This window comes from Poromitra crassiceps (assembly GCF_964638095.1).
Source record: "Poromitra crassiceps genome assembly, chromosome: 20".
Taxonomy (NCBI): domain Eukaryota; kingdom Metazoa; phylum Chordata; class Actinopteri; order Beryciformes; family Melamphaidae; genus Poromitra; species Poromitra crassiceps.
This window is the reverse complement of record NC_139637.1, coordinates 16,005,135-16,027,824: the sequence shown is the minus strand read 5'-3', so window position 1 is coordinate 16,027,824 and position 22,690 is coordinate 16,005,135. Positions and strand designations below refer to the sequence as shown.

Genomic DNA, 22,690 nt, shown 5'->3' with positions numbered 1-22,690 from the left:
TTGTATTTGTCCCTCTTGTCCTGTAGAGACTTTAAGTCAGGTTTCAGCTGCTCCTTCAGCTCACTGACTGAGAGAGAGAGAGAGAGAGAGAGAGAGAGAGAGAGAGAGAGAGAGAGAGAGAGAGAGAGAGAGAGAGAGAGAGAGAGAGAGAGAGAGAGAGAGAGAGAGAGAGAGAGAGAGAGAGAGAGAGAGACTGGAACTTTAAAAGGGCTTGAATTTAACATCAGCCAACACTTCACGTCACAGGTCACGTTCTCCAGTATATTTACACACAGGTGACAAGTATGTTACAGTCATTTTAAATGTCTTTTAGGCGTCATGTGTTTGAGCGGATGGCTGAGGCCTGACTTGAGGGCGGGGCCTACCGGGCGCTCAGGCATCATTTCTCCACAGAAAGCGGAAAGGGGAGAGTGATTATGATGTTGGATTGTTTGGCGTGATGCCATGTTAAACACCAATCTAAATTTGACCCCAAACCGAGGATAATGGCCTAATTAACTATTGATTGTGCAACCATGAACGGAACCAGTACATATTTGTCAGTGTACGTTTGTTGCCGTCTCGTCAAGTTGCTTCAGCAGCTAATCTTCACATTGTGGACCAGCATCACACAACAGCCTCTACCTGGCTGTGCTGTGGAGATCTGAGAACAGTGTTCAGAGGAACTTTTCCTGCTTGTGCTGGCCAGTGGAGCAAGCAGAGCCGAGGTAGTCTGGGCACCTTCCACCCCGCTTTTTGTCATGGGGGCGTAAACCCCGGACCCAGAATTAACACCGGATGGCAATGCGCCTAACAACGTCTTTGTTGCCGTTAGCTTGACGCGGTGATGTTACCTAAACTAGAGTCTGATCAAAACAAAGCTAGCGTTACATAAAACAAAACGTTTATGCAATATGGCATCTCCGCCACCACCGCCTGACACACCGGTCAAAACGGTGAAAGAGGATTCTGATACTTGGGTCAAATTGTCAAGTTAACGTGAAAGTTGACGAGCTAGAAACGCTGCCATCCGGTCTAGGGCGGGCTCTAGGCCGGAACCAGTAGGGTGACAAAATCAATTGTGGGCGGGAGCCAGGCTCTTTCTCGCCGAGAAGAGCCTGGTGACGCGAGGTTACTGTCTTGGTGGTATCTCTTTTTAAGAAGGACTTCGATCAATCAGTTGGCTGAATAAAGCAGAAACAGCTAGTCACATGACCAGTAGGTCGGACGACAGTAATGGGACTTTTGCTCTGAAAGCCTAAAACAGGAAGGAGAGGAACTCAGCTAGCAGCACATCTGTCCATGTTATTGATCATCATATCGATGTAGGGGGGAAACAAACACTAAAATACAACCATCCTATTCCGAAACGGAGTCTTTAAAATGGCAAGCGAGGAGGAGAGGGGGGTGGTACGAGTCAAAGTCAAGGTAAGACGATAACGTTAGTGGTTTTAGTGAGAAGTCTGCCAACGTCAGCTAGCTAGCAGAGACGTTAGCCTACTGAGAGAGCCAGCTGTCTGACTGGCACACTGTAACCGTGTGTAACGTTGCTAATGCTGACGTTATTGTACTTTTTAGAAAACGTCGGCACACCATCTTTGACATTGACCGCAGGTTCCTAGTCTTTAGTTAACTTTGGATATATTTGGATTAGCATTTTGGCCATCGCCATTATTGTGTCAATGTAACGTTATGCTAGGTCGGGCTCTGACTGAGGTGCTGCTAACATTTAGCTAGCTAGCTGCAAACAAGGTGCCATTCACAGCTGGTGATTATTCACTAAGCTACAACAGCTAGCTTGGCCAGATGCAGGCTACAGCCAATGTTGTGACAAGTCTCAATGGATAAATGACAGTGGGGAACCCTGGCTGGCAGTTCAGGCTAGCTGCTTTCTTTAAAAACTGCTGTAGTTGTCTGTAGCTCATCTGCTTTCATTTCTTAAGCAGTTTAAGTTGACTCATCTAGTGAGTAATTAATTAACTTAAAGGAGAACTTACCTCCAAAACACTTTTTTTCAGCTTTTAACCAATATATATGACTTTGGGGGTGATGTGTGAAGAATTCTGGTCAGAATTTCCACATTTGACACCAAACTGTTGCCATTTTACCATTTGTATCATTTTTCAGCAGCATACCTGGCATAAGCGCCCTCTAAGGGTGGAACACTGCTTTTTTTTCTTTTCTCAAATGAATGGGATATTTGGTACAACCTGACGTCACGGTGGGTTTAGCGCGTGTATCTGGTGCATCTCCAAAGCCTATACAACTAGGCAAGATGGAAAAACCTCACTTAGTATCAGGCTCCAGAGGGCTCTAACTGAAGTAAAAAAAAATCTGTTTGCTCTTAAAATACTGAACCAAACGTCGTCAAAGTTGGCACATGTCTTAATTATAGTTAGTTTATCGCTGAATGTGTCATTACATTATTAATATCTTACCTGGATAAGCTCTAATTATGTTGTTTATATTATCAGTCCGACTTGGAAGCACTTTCTGCCGGCCAGTCAAACGGGAGAGTCTGCTCTCATGCACCCGCGGGGGCGCGCGCAGCAGTAGACTGAATGGGGGGAGGAGGAGAGATCTGCAGCTGTGCCTGAGAGACACTCACCTCGCTCTAGGCTACTCAGCTACTGTGAAAAGCGTCCTGTCCAGTCGCACATTCGCAAACAGATGCGGGATTCCCTCAATCCTGTACCCAATCTCAGACTGTATTGAGCAGAAAAATCGCACACCAGCTATTTCTCTGTTTGTTTGTTGCTCCGTGAGGTTACAGAGCGCCCCATGCATGCAGGAGGAGGAGGCTGTTTCGCCAGCCGGGGTCTGGCAGGAGGGAGGCGGGGGAGAACGCAGCCGAGAGAACGCAGCTGAGAGGAAAACTTTTGCAAAGAATCATGGAAAAGGGAGAAACGAAAATTAAAAACGGATTTGATGGCGCGATTTATGGCAAATGGGACGAGGGAATGGAGAAATGGAGAAATCTCGCTTTGTGATTACATAAGCTGAGAGCGGGGCGTTTGTCCTCACTGTGCTGTGTGCTGCGAGCAGCGAGGCTCTTTTAACGTAAGTTTAGACAAGCCACGCACACACACATGGGACAAAATGCGACAAAAATTATTATTTAAAAATTATTTTTGAGGCGGTAGGCAAACTGTAATGGCGTCGATTTCTGAAAAAAAATCTTGACTTGAACACAGCCAAAGAGTTTAGTATAGACAAGAGCATGTATCATTTCTTGTTTTTTTCCATAGGTATTTTCAAATCACTGTTCTGATACATATCTAGGGGGTAAGTCCTCCTTTAAAGTCTAGCTGAACCCAAGAATGACCTTTCTTTTCTTTTAGTTCAAATACCTGGGTATGCAGTGCACCTATTTAATAATGTATGCAAAAAATCACAAAAATCTAATTTCTTTAGTTTTTCACACTTTTTCACATCAAAGGTTCATTTTTCAAGATTTCATTGATAACAGTAATTTACAGTTTGCTGACGTCACCTAGTACTATCAAATTTCTACCCCATTTCAACCAATCATATGATCACGACATGCAGCTGTCAATCAAATCTTCATTTCAGGATAATTTTCTCTTCCAAATGAAGTAGAAAATGGTGCCTAGTGCCTGTCACCTGGCAGAATTCCTATCCCATAAACTAACTACTAACTTGGCCAATTGTATGAAACATGAACAAAAAACAAAAACTATAATCTCTAAGAAGAAAGAATGCAAAGAAATGTAACTGGCTTGTTAAAACGCGCATTCCAGGAATATAGTATTTACAGAAATGGCGTAAATGGCTCGCACTTGAGAGCGTGGTTGTCAGGGGTCGCCCGTCGGAGATTCCAGGCGGGCCGGGCGGGCAGCACCCATGCATCGGATTGTCCGCTCGCTCCGCACGAAGCAGGTGGCTGCCTGGTACCCCGCGGATCCCACTCGCGTAGCACGACAACACGCTGAATCCCACTCGATTTGGGGGTGGAACACGCAATGATTGACCAATGCCAAAGCCAGTCGACAGAATTGTCAAATCAAATCATCGACACGTATATGGTCCGCCTAGCTCGAAACATCACTATCTCTGGTGCAATAAATTCTGAAAAGGAGCCCTGCAGTGTGCAAGCAGTTTTTTATTATTTTGTTGTTTCACAAATCAAACTGTCCAGATAGTATTGTCAAGCCTCCTGGATTGGCCAGGAGACTCCAGTAGGCTAATAGTAGGGCTGCACAATTAATCGTATTTTCATCATCATCACAATATGAACATGCGCCATAAACACATCGCAAAGACTGCCTGAAACGCAATGAATAACAAAGGTGGTTTTATTTACATGCGTCATGCATTCCCACTCAGCATCTGATCATTTTCTCTTGTGTTGTAAATCCAGCGTACACCTTTCCGTTGCAACAATGCGCTCCACCCCTCTGCCAAAGCCCAAACTACGCTGTGTGTAGTTTCAGCTAGAGTCAGTGTGTATTTCATTTCTATATTCAGTGGGCATAGGCTATGTTTGGGGTCTATGTTAGCATTATTAAAGCAGAAAGACATAGGAACTGTATAGCTATATGCATACTTTAATATTTGTGTATTTATCGCAAGTCGTGTCGTCATCGCTATATTGAACAATGTTATCGCGCATCGCAGATTTTCCTCATATCGTGCAGGCCTAGCTAATAGCCTCCCGGGATGTAAAAAAATAACTCCCAGAGATTTTATATGATTATAAGAATGTGTGTGTTTTGGGTAGGCCTACATTGTACGTCGGGTGCGCGAGGAGAGAGAGACAGAGAAGGGAGGGAGAGGCATAAAGAGTTTATTTATTTATCCATTTCTATACATTGACCACCTTTTTTTATTTTGTGCCAATATTGTGGTGTGTGTTTTGCTGTTGCATCCCAATGTGTTACAAGCCTTATAATATAAAATATTGATTCCATTTTCAAGTTGATCAGATGCTTTATAGATTTATTCTTCAACACTCCCCAGAAATGTGACGGCGTGCTTCCTGTTGAGTTTCGCTCCTTTGCTGTGGATCCTCAGATAACATCGCTGGAGGTGCTACAGCACATACTCATCAGGGCCTTTGACTTGAATGGGTAAGCGTGGTTGACAATGGTGGCTAAACTCACACTGCTGCACAGATAGGAGGCTACGAGAAGCAGCCCTAACAAGAGTTTGAATTGGTCGGCAGACGTGCTTCCAATTTTTCAATTTGTTGTTCTAGGAAGCGAAATTTTGGGATCAGTTACCTATCACGGGATCGAAGTGGTGTCGAAATGTACCTGTCTCTCCTGTCTGACTGGGATTTGGATCTTGCATTTGTCAGCGCAGCTAAACCCTATCTCCAGCTCAAGATGGACATCAAACCTTCAGAAGACAGTAAGAAGACAAAGTTACCCCAATATCCACTAAACTAAGGAACGCCTCATGTCCATTGACTAACCTCAAGTTCAAGTTCAAGTTCAAGTTTATTCATATGTCCCAGAAGGGCACTTTAGGTTGCAGCAGAGCAAAAAACAAAACAGTCAAAAAATCACACAAGGCTCGAAATAAAAACATGAAAACAAAGTGCAGACACAAATAGACCATAAAAACCATAAAAGACCATAAAACCATAAAAACAAAATGGAGACACAATAGACCACGACATAGTGCAAAGTAAGTTCAGTTCAAAAGTGCCAGTGTAGTTTAAAGTGCATTTAAAGTGCATAACCTGACACCTTCTGTCTATCTGCAGGTCCTGTTATGGAGGACTGGGACATCATAAGCCCAAAAGATGTGATTGGCTCTGAGCAGCTTCCAGGGGAGAAGACTAGGTCCTTGGCATCTGCTGCTCTTCCCTTCACCCAGTCCCTCCTCTCCCAGGTTACTGATGACCTTCCTCATCCAGTCACGCAGCTCTTCTACCCACCGCTCACTGCCGCCCTGACTCAGGTCCTTAGCTCTATACAGTTGTTTAAATAGAGAGCCAAAGTGGAACCTCACTTCCTGCTTCAGCGCTGTACCAGAGATTTTCATCCGCCATTTATTTTCCCATAGACATTTCGTAAAATGCTTATAAAAATAGTTTTACTTGTTCAAACCAAACGGTACAGTTATATTTAGAAACAGTAGAGAGCGCATAACATTTCACTGGGACCAAAACGTTTAAAAAAAATATATATATATTTTTTTGGTCTGAGTGAAATGTTCTATGGTTTCTCCCGATTGTAAATATAGCTGAACCGTTTGGTTTGACCAAGTGAAACTATTTTTATAAGCATTTTACGAAATGTCTACGGGAAAATAAATTGCGGAAAAAAATCTCTGGTACAGTGCTGAAGCAGAAAGTGACATTCACTTTGCCTCGCTATAGTCTCTGTCTTTAAGTTGGCAGGCTACAAACTCAAGTCTTTTTTTTTTGTCTTTCTTTTTTTCCAGATGGGCCGGACCCTGTCCAGAGTCCAGCAGGCCTTTAGCTGGTCTTATGGGGAGGAGATCAAGCCTTTCAAGCCCCCCTTAAGTGACGCTGAGTTTCACAGTTACCTCAATGGACAGGGCCAGTTGACCCGGCCCGAGGAATTGAGGCTACGAATCTACCATGGTGGTGTGGACCCCTCACTACGTAAGGTAGAGCAGCTGTCTTGTCCAGCATTTCATACCCATCAGATTTCTAGTGTGTGAGGGTTTTCCTTTTGGACAAGTGGCGCCTAAGTTTCACATGTCCTACAGGTGACTTATTTATCCAAAACTGGAAAACAAATTCCACAAAAAAGTAATTTCCATTACAGCCAGTTTTGTAATTAAATAGGCTGACCAGAAATTGCCAGCATTGCCGAAAACATCTCAAATGTACGCTAAATGTAAAAAACACGGCCCTTCAGAGATAAATAATAACTAAAAAGAAGAAAATGTATAATAATCATAATAGTAACATAATAGTAATAGTAATAACTAGTTTCATGTGCGTATGGTAACAATAAGGTCAGGATAAGTGTTTTTGCTGGTGCAATTACTCTTTTTGTTTATGAGAAGAGTTGATACTGTTAATATTTGATTGACATGAATATTGAGTGAGCCTTGACTCACTTTTTGTTTGTTTTTATTTATTTTTGTTGTATTGTTTTTACTCCAATACTTTTGGACTTTTATATTTGTATTTTATGTGTTTGGACCCCAGGAAGAGTAGTATCACCTTTGGTGTAGACTAATGGGGATCCACAATAAACAATTAAACAATTAAATAACAGTAGTAATAGTAGTAGTAATACATATTTATACACACAACATCTTTATCTTTTATTATTCTTATCTTTACTGCTTATGGATAGCACTTTAACAATAAAGATGATGGCCTGAACTGTAATTAAATATTGATTGCATACTATTAGACTAACAAGTTTGACTAAAAAGACTACAAAGTAGACAAGATTGTACAGTCAACGACAGTTCAATGGGTGAACCCAAAGAGGATCCTGGAGCACTCGAATCACTGGAAAATATTTTAATAAAGTGCAGCGACTAACGTTTCGACACACCACGTCTTCCTCAGCTTTTGACTGAGTGCTCAAGGATCCTCTTTGGGTTCACCCAGAGCCGTGTATATAGAAAAGTCGCGACATCTCCATTCACTCCAATGGACCAGTTTTTTACTCTCAAGAGTTCCAGGAAGTAAGGTCCTGGATTAAGCAGCACTGTCGAGTTGCAGCAAAATGGACAGTTTGTGTTGTACTTTTGAATGTTTTTTTTTTTTTTTTATTAAATTGTACATTATCAGCTTTATTTTAGCATTCAAAAGTAGCGCAAGATCCCTTCTTGGCTGTTAATTGGCTAATGAGTCACACATTTTGGTCCTCTGCTGACGCCACTCTCTCCCTAGAGGACACTACATTCACCCATTGAAGGGTTGTTATATACTGTCCTGCTCTGAGAGCACCGCCCTCCCTCTGTGGAGGGGCTGAAGCACAAGAGACTCCTACATTAAGATTGTACAGTCGTTTGTGTGGCTGTTGGCACAGAAGAGCTCAAAGCACTCTGTGATGACGTGGATGCTGAAGATGCTTCATAGCTGCATCAGCTCACCGTAGTGGGTGGGACTGGGAGGTGTGGTCTAGGATGGAGTTTTGTTTAGTCTCTCCCTCATGCAGGGACAGCATTCAAAATTCAAAAGGCTCGGTGAAGAACCATGGCCAAACATTTTGTAACAATTTTTGTATCGCAAATAAAAGTCTTCAGTTACATTATTTACATCTATTTTCCCGCACAAACCTCATTTTCATTTTCACAAAGTTATAACATTCTCCTCCTTTGGATGAGACTAATTTGCGTGTTCTAATTTGCGGTTAAAGTATAATTTTACATCTTTGAAATGAAACTCATTGAATTTAAATTAGCCTACTTCTTCTAGCCAAAAGAAACATCAGTTGGAGAGCATAGGCCATAGAAAGGATCAATACTTTTTTTTAACATTATGTTTTTACATTTTGCATTTTGCATCTCCTGCCGCTGTTAGGTTGTTTGGCGGTACCTCCTTAACGTGTACCCCGACGGACTGAGCGGCCAGGAGAGGATGGACTACATGAAGAGGAAGACCCGAGAGTATGACCAGCTGAAGGGGGAGTGGCCTGCCAGGGTCAGCCATGAGGACCTGGAGTTTATCCGCGGGAACGTCCTGAAAGACGTCCTGAGGACGGACCGGGCCCATCCTTACTATGCAGGCTCGGAAGACGGCCCTCACCTCACTGCCCTCACTGACCTGCTCACCACCTTTGCCATCACGCATCCACAGGTGTGTAAAGCTGTTCGCTCTACATTGTACACGTGTAGTTTAAAACAAAAACTGCACAACAATACCCCGATTACTGGTACTAATCACCCGAAGGCAATATTTTGATTGAAACATTTACATGGTTTGATGTTTGATTTCTCTAATGACCTGGTTTACATCGATTCACTTAATAATCAACCTCTTGCATGTCACTGCACAATGGAAGCTGAGAGTGGCTGTGGTTGCTCATAAATTTTTAATCCCGTTATTTCCAGATCACAACTTAATTATCTTGAGATAGCAAACTTTGTTTTCTTGTGATTTCAATTTAATTATCTATCCATCATGAGATAATAAAGAAAATAAAAAAATCTCGATCGAGCATGATCAGTAGGTTACTGATTGGTGGCAGTTTCTGCCTGGATCATTAAGGTAAAAGTGTTGATAAATTGTGATCTCTCCTTCTGACATTGTCAAATCCACTTTAGTCTTTAACGTTACCATGCTACTCTAGGCTTGGTAAAACCATGAATTTATCTTCCAGATGACAGGATAGTTAAGTCTGATCCCAAGATAACAGGAAATATGAGCAACCACAGCCACTCTCTGCATCCATGTTGTTTTCTTTCAAAAATACATCCAGGTAACAGCGTTTGATTGAGCAGAAATCTCGCTGCATTAACCGAGTGTGCTTACTCCGACCATTGAATTGTCATGTAAATACCTTTATCTCATTACCTTAATCAGGGAATGGTCATACTTGGAGTATTGCCTTAATTGGCTAAAGATTGAATTAGTGTTCATCTTAATGTACTCATTGACAATAGCTAAAACAAACAGTGAAACTCGACAGCTAACAGACCTATGTTGACCCCTTTTGTTTATGAAAAATACAAACTGATCTGCAAAGCATATCATGTATGTGTATATGATTTAGAATTCTGTTCCAGTGTTGGGTATGCAGAAGTAAGGTGGCTCGGTGGTGCAGGGGTAGCGCTGTCACCTCACAGCAAGAAGGTCCTGGGTTCGATTCCCGCCTGGGACGCTGTGGGCGCTGAGGGTGTGTCCCCATTCCCATGTCCTCAGTGCCTATGGCCCAGGTGGGGTCGTCAAAATGGCCTTTCTGTGTGGAGTTTGAGATATTCCCCCCCCCCCATGATGGCGAAGGCATGACCCGCCCTTCTCTGCCTCTGATTGGCCTAGCATCAAACGTTGTTCATCCAATCACATTCGCTTGGCTATCCTGCATCTTTCTACAGTCTCTGTGGTCAGACCATGGATGGGGTCAGAGTCAGACAGAGAGCAGTTTCGCTTGTTATGAAAGTGTGCATGAAAGACGGCGCCATGTGTTTATATGTTTTCATAGTCTGGTCTATGCTTTAACGCTGCCGCTACTCTGATGGCTCATGTATGTAGCCTAGCCTATAGACAAATGTTTTTTTTTACAAAAGATTCATGAGAATCGATCAAGGGTGATATAGACGTTGATAAAAGATAAAATACATTTACAGTTCAATTTAATTCAGCTTATTGTAACACCAACATTCGAATTGAAAAAATAATTAGAGGGAACAAAGTGATAAAATTTAGAGAGTGACAAGAAAAATACACGTTACATTACAGTTATTGATGCTGCCATCTGCCATCTCATGCTTGTTGATGCAAACACATCACTAATTGCAAGGAGCCCGTTGTTTTTTGATTCCCCCATACCTGTAAAATGATGTAAAATTCCCATCTTGTACTATGAAATAAAATGGTTAAAAACTTTTTGACAGAAAATCTGATGTTAGTGAAAATTAATTCAATTGCCCCCGACCTCCAAAGTCGTCATCATCAGTCGTCATCATCCTCTGTCCCTTTGCTACATGTTCTGCACCACATGTTGCACATAACTTCACTGCAACGTTACTAACATTTTCGCTGCATCTTGACATTGATTTAGGAGGGCTCTGGCTCGCCTGGAAAGCAGGCGAGTGTAGTCAGAGTGCAGTCAGCCAATCAGAGGCAGAGATGGGCGGGTTATGCCTTCGTCATCATGGGGGGGAGGGGGGAATCGCGTGGAGTTTGCATGTTCTCCCCGTGCTCCCCCGTTGTGTCCTCCAGATAGGAACCCCCCACTAAAAAAACACATTAAACTGGTGACTTACATTAGTGGGCCTCAACGTGGGGTCTGGGGGTCACCAGGGGTCCTTGTGGGAACGATGCAAATTTATCAATTTTTAAACTTCACCATTATTTCATTTTCAATATTGGAGAATCTAGAAGAATGACTACACAGATATAGTCATGGAATTCTGGACAAAATCTTATCTAACAAGACAAAATATTCCCACATTTGGGTCTGAGAGACAAAAACTGATCAAATGGGACAATTTGGACAAAATGACGGGCCCTTGTTATGAAAAAGGTTGAGAATCACTGACTTACAATATTAATGCATCTTAATTTGTTTGAGCTGTTTGTAAGTAGGTTTTTCTCGTTGTTGCTCTTGGCAGACTTTGCTGTGTCGTTGATATAACACCGATGCACACTTTGTTTTGCAGATCTCGTACTGTCAGGGCATGAGTGACATCGCCTCGCCTATACTCGCCGTCATGGACAACGAAGCCCACGCGTTCATTTGCTTTTGTGGCATCATGAAACGGCTGGAGGGGAACTTCCGGCCCGACGGGCAGCTCATGTCCGTGAAGTTCCAGCATCTCAAGCTGCTCCTGCAGTACTCGGACCCCGAGTTCTACTCCTATCTGGTCTCCCGCGGCGCCGACGACCTCTTCTTCTGCTACCGCTGGCTGCTGCTGGAGCTCAAGCGAGAGTTTGCCTTTGACGACGCCCTGCGGATGCTCGAGGTCACGTGGAGCTCGCTGCCGCCGGATCCCCCCGAGACAGAAGTGGAGCTTCTGGGACCGCCGCTGGAGACGGAGGACCCGGCGGCGTCCCGCACGGACAAAGACGAGAGAGACGAGAGGGAACGAAAGGAGAGGCAACGCAGACGCCACATGCTGAGGCCGTCGAGAGAGGATGCCGATATCGACAGGAAAGATGGCGTCGAGGAGGGCGGGGGTAATTGTGATATGTCCTCTGTGGCCGAGGAGAAGATGACTTCGCCCGCTCCTCCCTTCGAGAAGCAAACTAGTTTTGGGGAGTTTAAATACTACACGGCGCGGAATGAGGAGAGCTTTGAGATGGAGGTCGCTGAGGCGCCTGCGCCACCCGTGGAATTACTGGCGTCGCAGCCAACGTCAAGCGTCCCGAGTCGCCAGTCCACAGTGGACAGTGAAGATGACCCCGGAGAGAGAGCGCCTCTCATAACCAATCATGACAGTAGTCCCTCTCCTGTGACTGAGGGGAGGAGCCCCGCCGATGGGGAAACTCGATTATCGCCCAGCCCGTTTCCTTGTGGCCTCCCAAACGGGGAAACCAGCGTTTCTCTCTCCCCGACGTCTTCAGCTTCACCCTCCAGCTGGCCAGGTTGTTCTCCAGACTCTCCCTCTCCAAAATCCGCATCCCCAACGGCGACCGACGGAAGAGGCGCCTTGCCGGAACCGGTCCCGAGACTATTGGGTTCCTCTGCCCAGGCGCTCGGCAGCACTGCCGGCGCCAACTCTCCCACTTCCCCCGCGGTGAGAACGTCCGTCGCGTCTCCTTCCCGTCCTCCCAGTCGATCTCTCCTCTCGTCGCCCGTCTTGTCCTTTGGAAGAGGCCCCTCGTTGCCCGGCGGCAAGCCATTTTCCAGCAATCTGCCGTCGCCCGGCAACAAGCCCAACAGCACGCCCAATCCTCCCAAGGCCGAGAGCGACCGCATCAAACCGTGCTCTCTGCCGCCGCCCCAGGAGTTTGGCAAAGGCAACCCGTTCATGCTGTTCCTGTGCCTGTCCATCCTGCTGGAGCATCGGGACCACATCATCAAGAACAGCTTGGACTACAACGAGCTGGCCATGCACTTCGACCGCCTGGTCCGCCGCCACAGCCTCGGCCGGGTGCTGCAGCGGGCCAAGGCGCTGTTTGCGGACTACTTGCAGAGCGAGGTGTGGGACTCTGAAGAAGGGGACGAGGTGAGCTCGGACTCTCCCACCGTCGCCACCGCCGCTCAACACTCCCCCTCTCCGGCCCTCTCCGCCCCCCGGCCCATCTTCACCCCCTTAGCGTCTCCTCAGCCTTACTCTCCCAATTCGACGTACAACCTCGCCACTACCATTCCCTCCCCGACCGCTCAAGTCTCCCTTTCCCCCTCGTCCTGATTTCCTCGTGTTGTCGACCCGCGCTCAGCAAACTCCCCCCACTAGACGATTTGTGGCCTATCGGAGGTGTTTTTTTGATGGCCCTCCACATTGAATTGGGCTATTACTAATGAGACCTTTCTTATTCTATGTATGCTTCAAAACATATACAGTATTCCTTATGCCTGTATTCATCATATTTGATCCCCCTCCCCCATTCATTTTACAACTTATTTTTGCCTTTTTTTCTGTCCGTCTGTCGTTGAAGAAATGATTGAAAGACGATGACAGGAAAGATAAGCAGGATCTCAGAGGGGACGGACACATCTGTTCATTTGAACGTGACTTTTCCTCGTGTATTCTGGGGTTTCTGTTTGCAAAACTGAGATGCAAACCTCGCGATGTCGATTGTTTTTGTTGTCAGTTAGCCATTTGGGTTTTCCGTTGTGAAATGCCAGTTTGATGAACAACAAAACGGTTATAGCCATTTAGCACATTTGTGTCGCCCTCTTTGTTTACAAGTGCATGTTATTTCAAGAAAGTCACAAAAGTGTCTTAACTGAAGAACCTACGTTACGTTTCAGCTCAAACTTAAAGGAAGAACACGTCCTCTTAAATCTGACTGTGACCCAGCCAGTCACAATCAGTTAACTGAGGGATGGCCACCCCCCGACCACCCCAAACGTGTTATGCTTTCAGTAATTCATTAACAGTATCAAATTACATAGTGGCTGGCAGAGTGCCTGATAGGGTTTTCTGAAGCATCCATCCAGGTGTATCCATTGTATTAAAGGGTTCCTCTGGTGTTGGTAAAACTTAGCCTAATTTTCCAGATTAGCATCTCTCCCTTATGAAATTGACCCCCATTTTTTTTTTTTTTTAACACACCGGAGGAATCCTTTAAACCAGACCTGGGCATTATGCGGCCTGGGGACCAGAACCGCTGTGGGTGTAAGATCGGCTCGCCTACAAGATCGGCTCGCGCACGCATTGTGATTGGCTGTACGTCCGGCATGTGGCATTAACATGCCCAAAATGTCCCGACGGCTTTAGATTAGCTAAGAAGCTAAGCTACTGATGTTATCAGACATTTGGGAACATTAAAATAGGAATCATACAAACATTTTAATGATCATGATTCAAATAGAGAGGACCATTTCTCATAAACAAGAGCCTTACTTTTTGAAAATTAGATGTTTTAGAGAGTTTATCTTCATCTGTTAGCCGAGCACATCCGGTAGGGCGAGCAGATGTTACACCCACACCGGCCCTCATGATGATTCTGCCTGCATGGCCCGGGAGGTCTAGGACAAACCACACCATTTTACTTATGAAGCTAGAAAAATGGAATGAGATGCCCTTAATTGGCTGTGGGGAGTGATTTTCAATATAATGCTGAAGACTAAGTGCACAGTAAGATATAATTTAATCTAGTGATAAAATTAGATGTTACGGCATGACAATATTTTTTTGGCCTCCGGCAACCATCTGGGTTTCTTATGTGCCCCCCAGTAAACAACAACAATTTCCCACCCTGTAGATGCTACTTGGATCAGTCTATTAATCGCTGGTTCCATATAATGGAATTAAGGGTATCCACTGTAAAACAATATTTTTTTTGTATTGCCTACACAGTTTAAATCCAGGAGTAGACGTTCCCAAATTCCCTGGAATATTAAAATTGGTTGCTTTGCCATTTAATTGAAACTAGGGATGCACCGATCCACTTTTTTCACTTCCGATCCGATTCCGATACCTGAATTTGGATATCTGCCGATACCGATATTATGTCCATACCAATATTTTTCTTGAATATACAGTATAGGCAAAGATTTGGCCAATTAAAGATTTTTTTTTAAATATACCTTGCAAAAAGCAGACAAAATTAAGAAAATATACAAGGCAAAGAAGGATACTATTATGCATGGGCAAATTATGTGCGTCCTGCGCTGGAATTGAAAAATAAATAAATAAATAAAATCCGATCCGATCCGTGAATTAGTGCTATATCGGCACCCGATACCGATATTGGATCGGATCGGCCCCATCCCTAATTGAAACACATTTGAAAGCAACAAGCTGGTGTCTGTGTGTATGAGATTAGGATGTCACTCGGCATATTGTTCTGAAATGGAAAATCAGTGAAGGATACAGTGTGAGCAAGTAACAGCAGGGCGGGAATTGGAAGAAGGCCAGTGGCTGTTATTATTATGCCCCGCCTCTTCCTCATGCGCTGTTTGAACTGGCCGGATTGCAGTCTGAGCCATCTTATATATTGTGCTGTATCAACGCTGCTCCACTTAATTTTATCTATTAGGGTATTTTGTTGAGGGAAAAATGATTGAAAAAGGGTTTTAATAACCATTGGTTCTTGCCTTGGTGCTCTACATTTTAGCCGCAATGCCCCAATAAATTAGCATTTATCAAAGGCCAAAGTGACCCCTCCCTAGAAAATGACTTAATTCCAGGCCTGTAGTAGTCCAACCTCCCCAGTTCTTTGTGATCATATCCAACAGTAATATATAGCATTTTTAAAATAAATTAAATCATACAGTATTTAAAACATCTGTGACTGGAACTTTTTTTTTTGTAACTTATCATCTAACCATGTTGCAGTAGACACTATTTGGATGCAGGACTACTTGAGATCAGTGCAAGATTTATCTGCATCAGATACATACTGCTGACATAATGTCCTTGACATTTAAACTCTTATTATTACTAGTAAAGTGTGTTATTTATTTATTGCCTTTGTTACGTCCTTCAGAAGGGATCATGTTAGCACTCTGGTTGTTGCTGTTTCCCAAAGACATTTTTCTATGTTCTATGCGAAGTTCTGTGTTGAAAATGTCCCCCCTTCCCCCCAAGAAACCGTGATAATACTTGTGCTGTAGGCAACTAGGCTATGAGTAGATGTTAGTGCTGGGGCTTCTGTAATCCTCTATGCAGAGGTGTCTCAAATGGATAGCCCCTATGTTAGCTTCATGTGATTGCTGATGTGAAGTTAACGGCTGTGTGGTTCAGGCCAATGAGCCATTAAAAATGAATAACTGTGAATGTTAAAACGTTCACGGTCACTTTCACCAGTGCGTCTTCAATGAGATAGTTACTGAAACTACCAAATTAAATATGATTAGATGCCATGTGACAATGGCAAATTACAATATCTTTACATGGAACCTTTGGCAGAGAAGTGCCTCATTACCAATTGTTGTGAATTAGTAGCCTTGATTTGTTTCCCGTTTGTGTGCTTAACTTCCTTGTTTACTGCTTGCCAATATACAGTGTTTCAAAAGTAGGTTTACATTTTTATATACATTAAATACAGTGCAGAAAAAGGACTGTGTGACATCACAGAGAGAATGCAAGAACGATTAATGATATGGAACCAAAAACATGCTTTGTTTTTCATATACTATTAAAGATTGTACGCCTACTTTTGAAACACCTTGTAGTGTATAATCCCGAATGCCATTGCAGGATCAAAGTACTTTAGTTGGGGCTTAATGATCAAAACACCAGAGCCATTATGTCCACTTGAATATCGTTATGGTTGTATGCCGGAATGTAGCTATTGAATTCTCCTCAAAATATTGTTTTCCCCTTGCCAATGTGTATCTTTCAAAATTATTATTTTGTTTCTGATGAATTTGTTTAGCTCATTTCCAAATCCCCCTCTGTCTTAACTGCTTCTCAATAGACTTGAGATTGAGTCTGTCCTGCAGCAATGCTGCAGAAACAGGAAACATGAACACCCTTCACCTCTCAACAGTGGACTCTCACTTGTGGGCTTCTGTTTTCAAACAATGATCAAAAATCGTTCAGACTAAAAAGTTGCCACCAACTCATGTATTTAGAAATACCTGTGTGATTATTGCGATAATTACTGTTCTATCTTGTTTTACCTCCTTGTTTTGTATATGAATATTTAATAGGACTATTTAAATATTTAGAAAGAATTGATGAGACTTGCTGGACTAAAAGCTAGCTATGTGCATTTGTATAAACTCAAACGGACTTGTTTATCTCATTAAATGATATATGTGCACAAAAATTGAACTTTTTAATCATACAATACACCAATGTATCATTGACTGTATATCGTACACAAATAAACATCTATTCAATGCAAGTAGGTTGCAACGGGATTTTCTTTAGGTTAAGTATAACTGCACATTTTTTGTTTCCTTTGAAATGCTAGCTGACGTTTTTAATTGAACTATCCATGGTTGAATCAAAGTGTATCATCTATTAGTATAATCTGAATTTGCCAATAGTAATCCATTTCTTGTTTCAATCTTGCAAAGGTGAAAATACATTATCAATTACCTCGATCTTTGTAAAGCTGTTGGTGCCAGGTGATGACATCTATCACTTGGTACCAAAGTTAATACTGTACAAATCAGTTACATTGTGTGAATATTTGCTTTGCAGGAAAGAAAATGTGATGGAGAGGAAGGGAGATGATATGTAATTACATGATGTAATTAAACATCTCAGTTTCCAAAAGAGCATATTTAGTCTGATGATTCTAATAGGACGTTGCCAGATATTATGGGGAGGGGGGCATGTAAGCCTAATGCAAGATGGTTACACTGTTGTCTTGCAGAGGCAGTAATGAAATAAGATAGGGGATCAGGATAAGGATGCAACTCAACAAACATCATGCATCTGAAAATGTAAAACACGAGGACAAATAATTTAGTGTCCAAATTTTCATTCAGTGTTTTAGTCTCTTTGACCTGGTGTTTGTTTATTAGAAATGTTTACAATAGAAAGCATGCATACTTTCACCTTAACATGTTTTATTTTGATGTAATGGCACAAGATGCAATGTGACTGACCGTATGATGATATAGGGAAAGAGTTTGAGAGGAACACCACAGACTTTCATGGCAGGGATTATCTTCAGTTCTACTCACTGTCCAGCAGATGGCGGTAAATCAAAGCAAAAACCAAATGAGATTAACTCCACTTCCTGTTCCGGGTCGTCAGTTTCCTGTGTCAATCACAACGACCGAAAAATGTTGACGGTCCGGTTGGCACCGTTGGCACGGCTCGGGGCCGCTTTGGCCCGTGTTCGCCCTCACCAGGCGGCCCGGTTCGTCTCCCAGTCCAAGCCGAGCGGCGCAGCGGGCACGGCCGCTGTGAGCGAGCTGCAGCCCGCTGCGGCGGCAGCAGCGCACGGACACGGCGAGGTCAGCCCGTATGTCAAGGTGAGTTCACTTCACCACCACCACAGCAGGCAGCCCTGTCATTCTAACATTTCTTAAATAGACAGGCGTATTAGTGGCCTCCTTAACGTTACCGATATAACCGAAAATGCTCCACATTATAACATTAGCCCAGCGACAGCCCACACCAAATGCTAACCTAAACATGGTTGCTATGTTTGGGTACCTCCTACGCAGGTCTTGATAGTCTAGAAAAATACAAATGAATTTAATAATCATTTCCAGGTCTTGAATGCTTTTTGGGAATTTTTAAAAGAAAAGTATGGGAAATGTAGTTCAGGTCCGATACACATAATTCTAGTTTTTATTATACTACTGTAATAATCCACTTTGAGTCCACACTCCACAGTTTTTGTTGAGCATAGAGGGATGCTGTTATTACTCAGCCGCTGTCGGCATGCATTATATCGAATACCCTGCACAAAAATCACACCCAGTCAAGTGCATAGGGTCTGTCTGGAAAATATGGAAATTTAAGCATGTAGGAAGTAACACTGCCAATCATCTCGCATATTCTGATAGTTGTGCACAATCTTCTTGTGAACAATCTTCTATACAGTGACCTATGGTAGTTAGCAGGGGAGGGATGTCTCTGTGTAAATCATATTGAACACCAACAAAGTCTTCAAAACAAATCAAGGTCTGGAAAAAGTATGTTTTATTTATTTATAATTGGAAACATGTAGGAACCACATCTGCTACCTGCACAAACTTGTAGCACCCGTGTGCGTAGATGCTCTCCAGAGATGTTTTGATATTAGCAGGCACAAGATGCCACCTACAAAATGGACATCATATGTATATTCTGTAGATATGGCCAGTCGTTAGGGGCTAGTATAGTCTGTCTTAACAGCATACACAAAGTGAAGAGTGAAGACGAATGTAAAAAATTATGTAGGCGACAGAATATAAGCAATCAACTATATATAAAAAATCACACCCACCCAGGTCTGCGCAAGTTGGCCCCTTCTCCCCCTCTCTCTGTCACTGTGTGTGTGTGTGTGTGTGTGTGTGTGTGTGTGTGTGTGTGTGTGTGTGTGTGTGTGTTTCAAGCAGCTCTCTCCATAGTAGGGTTGTGGACACGCACACACACACACACACACACACTTGGTTTAAGGAAGAGATGACATTTGTGTTTTCATGGGGGGGTGAATATTAATTTAAAATCCATCTTGCAGCTGACACTGGTGATACGTAATTTGTAACCTTTTTTCTTGTTTTAGAATCCAGATTTCCATGGATTCACCACGGATCCTGTGGTTGACATGTGGAACATGAGGGTAGCCTTCTTCTTTGGCGTCTCAGTGGTTCTTGTCATTGGAGGCACCTTTGTCCACTACTTACCAGACCATGGGTAAGTGTCCCCCCCCCCCCCCCCTTACTTATTTTCTTGGTAAACGTCCTACTAAACCACAGACAGGGACAGAGAGCACTGCAAGACCGTAGTGCCATGCTTCTCTACAGAGTTTAATGCATGATGTGAAGCGCAGACTGCACCATCATGTCAGCTTTCTCCAAAATAACTAAAGCGTCCAGGTCCTGGTCCTTCCAGAAAGGGCAAAAATGACCATGAACTTAGTCCAAACAACAGCATAGTCCATCATGGGTTTCCGAACCAAACCATTGCACTGTGGGACATTTACCTAATTTTTTGTTGGGTGATCTGGTGGAAGAATCTGGTTTAAATTTTGGAGATAATGAGGTAAATATTGAAATTTTGGGCCAACAGTGCAATTGTCTGGCTTCAGAAAACTTGGATTAAGCTGTTTAGAGAAATATAATGGTAATTCTTGTCCCTTTTTGAACTCTAAAGAAGCAGTTCCCGGCTATTTATTTTGGAGAAGGCTGACAGAGCTGTGCCAGCTAACTCTCTGTAATATTGACATATTAATTTAAAAGCCGTGTGTTTCGACTGACATGAGGGTGAATAGATAATGACAAACTTTTAATTTTGGGGTGAACTATTCCTTTAATCTAGCCGAGTTTAATCTAGCCGAGTCTGACATGTCGGGTCTGTCAGCTTTACTGCTGTGTTCCCCAAAATTCAACGACAACAAAGTCTGACTGCAGAATTATGTTTATTTATGAGAAACATCTCTTTCTAACAATTACGTTGGCTCATCAGAATGTAAACGACGATGTAGAAATGGCATTCAGAGTGCAAATAATATCATTCTCATAGCTGAAAAAATCTGAAAAAATCTTAATCTTAATCTTAAATTACATATCAAGACAGTTGCCCCAGTTTTTCATTGACGTCTTCAGATTTGCCACCACAGTCAAACCGTCTCAGTCTTTTGTGATAACCACAGAAGAATAAAATGGAGCTAATATCACAATTCAATTCTCTGCCCCACAATATGTATTGTCAAATTTTTGTACAGCGATATGTTGGATTTTGATGTATCATCCCCTTCCTGATCAAAGCATTAAGATACAGATCACACTTTGTATCAGTTTGTGGGTGTACTGGGTTGACACTCCACCCTACAAATCAACAATAATACAGTAAAGTTAAAGTGGGGATAAAACAAGGATCAAAAACAGAAGTTGGTCATTGTCTATCGTTTTGATCTACTGTGTTTCCTTCAACTAGGACAATTCCTAGTTTTTGTCATCAAGCTCTTTGAAGTTGAATATTTTTAAAGAACATTTCTCTGGGTGGTGTGGTGTCCCTCTGTCTGTCTGTCTGTCTGTCTGTCTGTCTGTCTGTCTCTCTCTCTCTCTCTGCCAGCATGCGGCAGTGGGCTAGAAGGGAAGCCGAGCGTCTGGTCAACCAGAGGGAGTTGGAGGATCTTCCTCTCATAGAGGAGAACTACTACAACTCCGACAAGATCATTCTGCCTGACCGTTCTGCTGGACACCAGTAGGATGTCCAAAAAACATCCACTTATTCTATTTCAATAGTATGTAATAAATGCTGTATATGTTGTAATTGTGTAATCTCTTGTGGTTAATTACTTCATGCACCTGCAACATGAATGTTTATTAATGATTAAGCAATAGTAAATCTGGAATCATTTCTCCCTCACAAACCTGGCATGCCATGTAAATACATCTGTTCCTAAAGCAGATAGAGGACCAACTAAGAGAACAATATCTTGTATTACTAAAAGTATAATATAAAAGTAAATTGTGTGACTGTAATTATCAAGTGATAATAATGATGAAAGTATCAAAGTGCATTTTTAGATACGTTCACTTTTTAAATTTCTATAAAAGTATTTAATTTGAGTCTTTGACATATAATGGTTGACTGACTATTAACTATAGGGACGGCTGTAGCTCAGGAGGTAGAGCAGGTTGTCCACTAATCGCTTTGGATAAAAGAGGTCGATGGTTCGATTCCTGGCTCCTCCAGTCTGCATGTTGAAGTGTCCTTGGGCAAGACACTGAACCCCAAATTGTGTGGTAACCTGCCGCCATCGGTGTGTGAATGGGTGAATGTACCTACTGACTGTAAAGCGCTATATAAATGCAGGCCATTTTACACTGCCATAGCCACCTACCCAGGCTAATAGCCACCACCACCACAGAGCCCACTTAGCCAGTTTTAACTGATAACATCACAGTTGCTCGAGTGACATTGCTGATGATGACATGACAACAATTGCTCAAGTGACATCACTGAAGACATCATCATTGACATCACAATTGCTCAAGTGACATCACAATCGTTACTGAACCACACCGAGCCCACAGACACCACCCACTTAGCCAATTTTAACTCAGATTTAATACAACTGTAATTAACACAATGTTTGCATTTTTTTTTACAATAGCGTTTAATTACACAAAATTCTCAACAAAACCTGTTGGTAGCATCTGTACTGGTACACGCAGCCTGAATTGCAAGTTCTTTATTCACAATCAGCTCCCAGCACAACTACAGCCATTTTATGGGTTTATTTATAATTAATAAAACAATATCAACAATCTCCTGTCAAAAAACTGTTGTGTCTTACATTATACACAGAGTGGAAGCAAGGGTTGTACCTAAAATTACATTACATTACGTCATTTGGCAGACGCTTTTATCCAAAGCGACTTACAATAGCACATTTTTTGTCAGCAATAGAGCAATCAACTATGGAGCACAGTCTATGACAACTACAACTTCTGAAGGAACAGTGGTACAAGTTTAGGTTAGTGGTACAAGTTTTTTTTTTTTTTGTTTTTTTTTTTTTTAAGAAAGAGAGAGAACGAAGTTAGATCAAGAAGGGCCCAGATGGAGCAAATGGAGTAAACTATGCATAATTGTGCACGGACGCATGCAAACTAAACCTAGGAGCACTAGGTAGGGGGAACCCCCTGATTGCCACCGGGTATTTCGCACACTGGTGGTGACGCTGAGATGCTTTGGATAGAAAATATTTTTTACCACCTTCAGTTTTCTATCCGACCAGCCAGTTAATTGCATTTGCGGTGTCCCAGGCATAAAGCAGTCCCTGATCAGATGGCTAGAATGTAATGTGCAGCTCTACAGCACCAATTGGGATAGCACCAATCACAATGGC

At 42.8% G+C, this 22,690-nt stretch overlaps 2 protein-coding genes and 1 pseudogene across 3 annotated transcripts in view; 2 read left to right on the top strand and 1 right to left on the bottom strand.

The window, feature by feature from the left end:
* Positions 1–22,690, bottom strand: part of LOC310794898 (E3 ubiquitin-protein ligase TRIM35-like) — a 571,381-nt pseudogene that overhangs the window by 449,464 nt on the left and 99,227 nt on the right. The window lies entirely within an intron of this gene.
* On the top strand, positions 1,317–12,960 carry tbc1d25 (TBC1 domain family, member 25; the record flags this gene model as incomplete). The annotated part of the gene is made up of 7 exons (XM_083656764.1): positions 1,317–1,407; positions 4,960–5,069; positions 5,198–5,352; positions 5,711–5,907; positions 6,394–6,582; positions 8,465–8,740; positions 11,266–12,960. Exons 1-7 carry the CDS (start codon positions 1,363–1,365, stop codon positions 12,958–12,960), a joined length of 2,667 nt encoding a protein of 888 aa, XP_083512890.1. The 5' UTR covers positions 1,317–1,362.
* On the top strand, positions 17,937–21,102 carry ndufb11 (NADH:ubiquinone oxidoreductase subunit B11). The gene is made up of 3 exons (XM_083656807.1): positions 17,937–18,155; positions 19,397–19,527; positions 20,908–21,102. The coding sequence occupies exons 1-3, from the start codon at positions 17,964–17,966 to the stop codon at positions 21,041–21,043; spliced, it is 459 nt and encodes a 152-aa protein (XP_083512933.1). The 5' UTR covers positions 17,937–17,963; the 3' UTR covers positions 21,044–21,102.

What these genes read in the sequence shown, in the direction of transcription:
- ndufb11 (XM_083656807.1), top strand. Translation starts at nt 17,964, where the DNA reads ATGTTGACGGTCCGGTTGGCACCGTTGGCACGGCTCGGGGCCGCTTTG. An exon ending in AGGTCAGCCCGTATGTCAAG is followed by an intron (nt 18,156 to 19,396) that starts GTGAGTTCACTT and finishes TTCTTGTTTTAG; the next exon opens with AATCCAGATTTCCATGGATT. An exon ending in CACTACTTACCAGACCATGG is followed by an intron (nt 19,528 to 20,907) that starts GTAAGTGTCCCC and finishes TCTCTCTGCCAG; the next exon opens with CATGCGGCAGTGGGCTAGAA.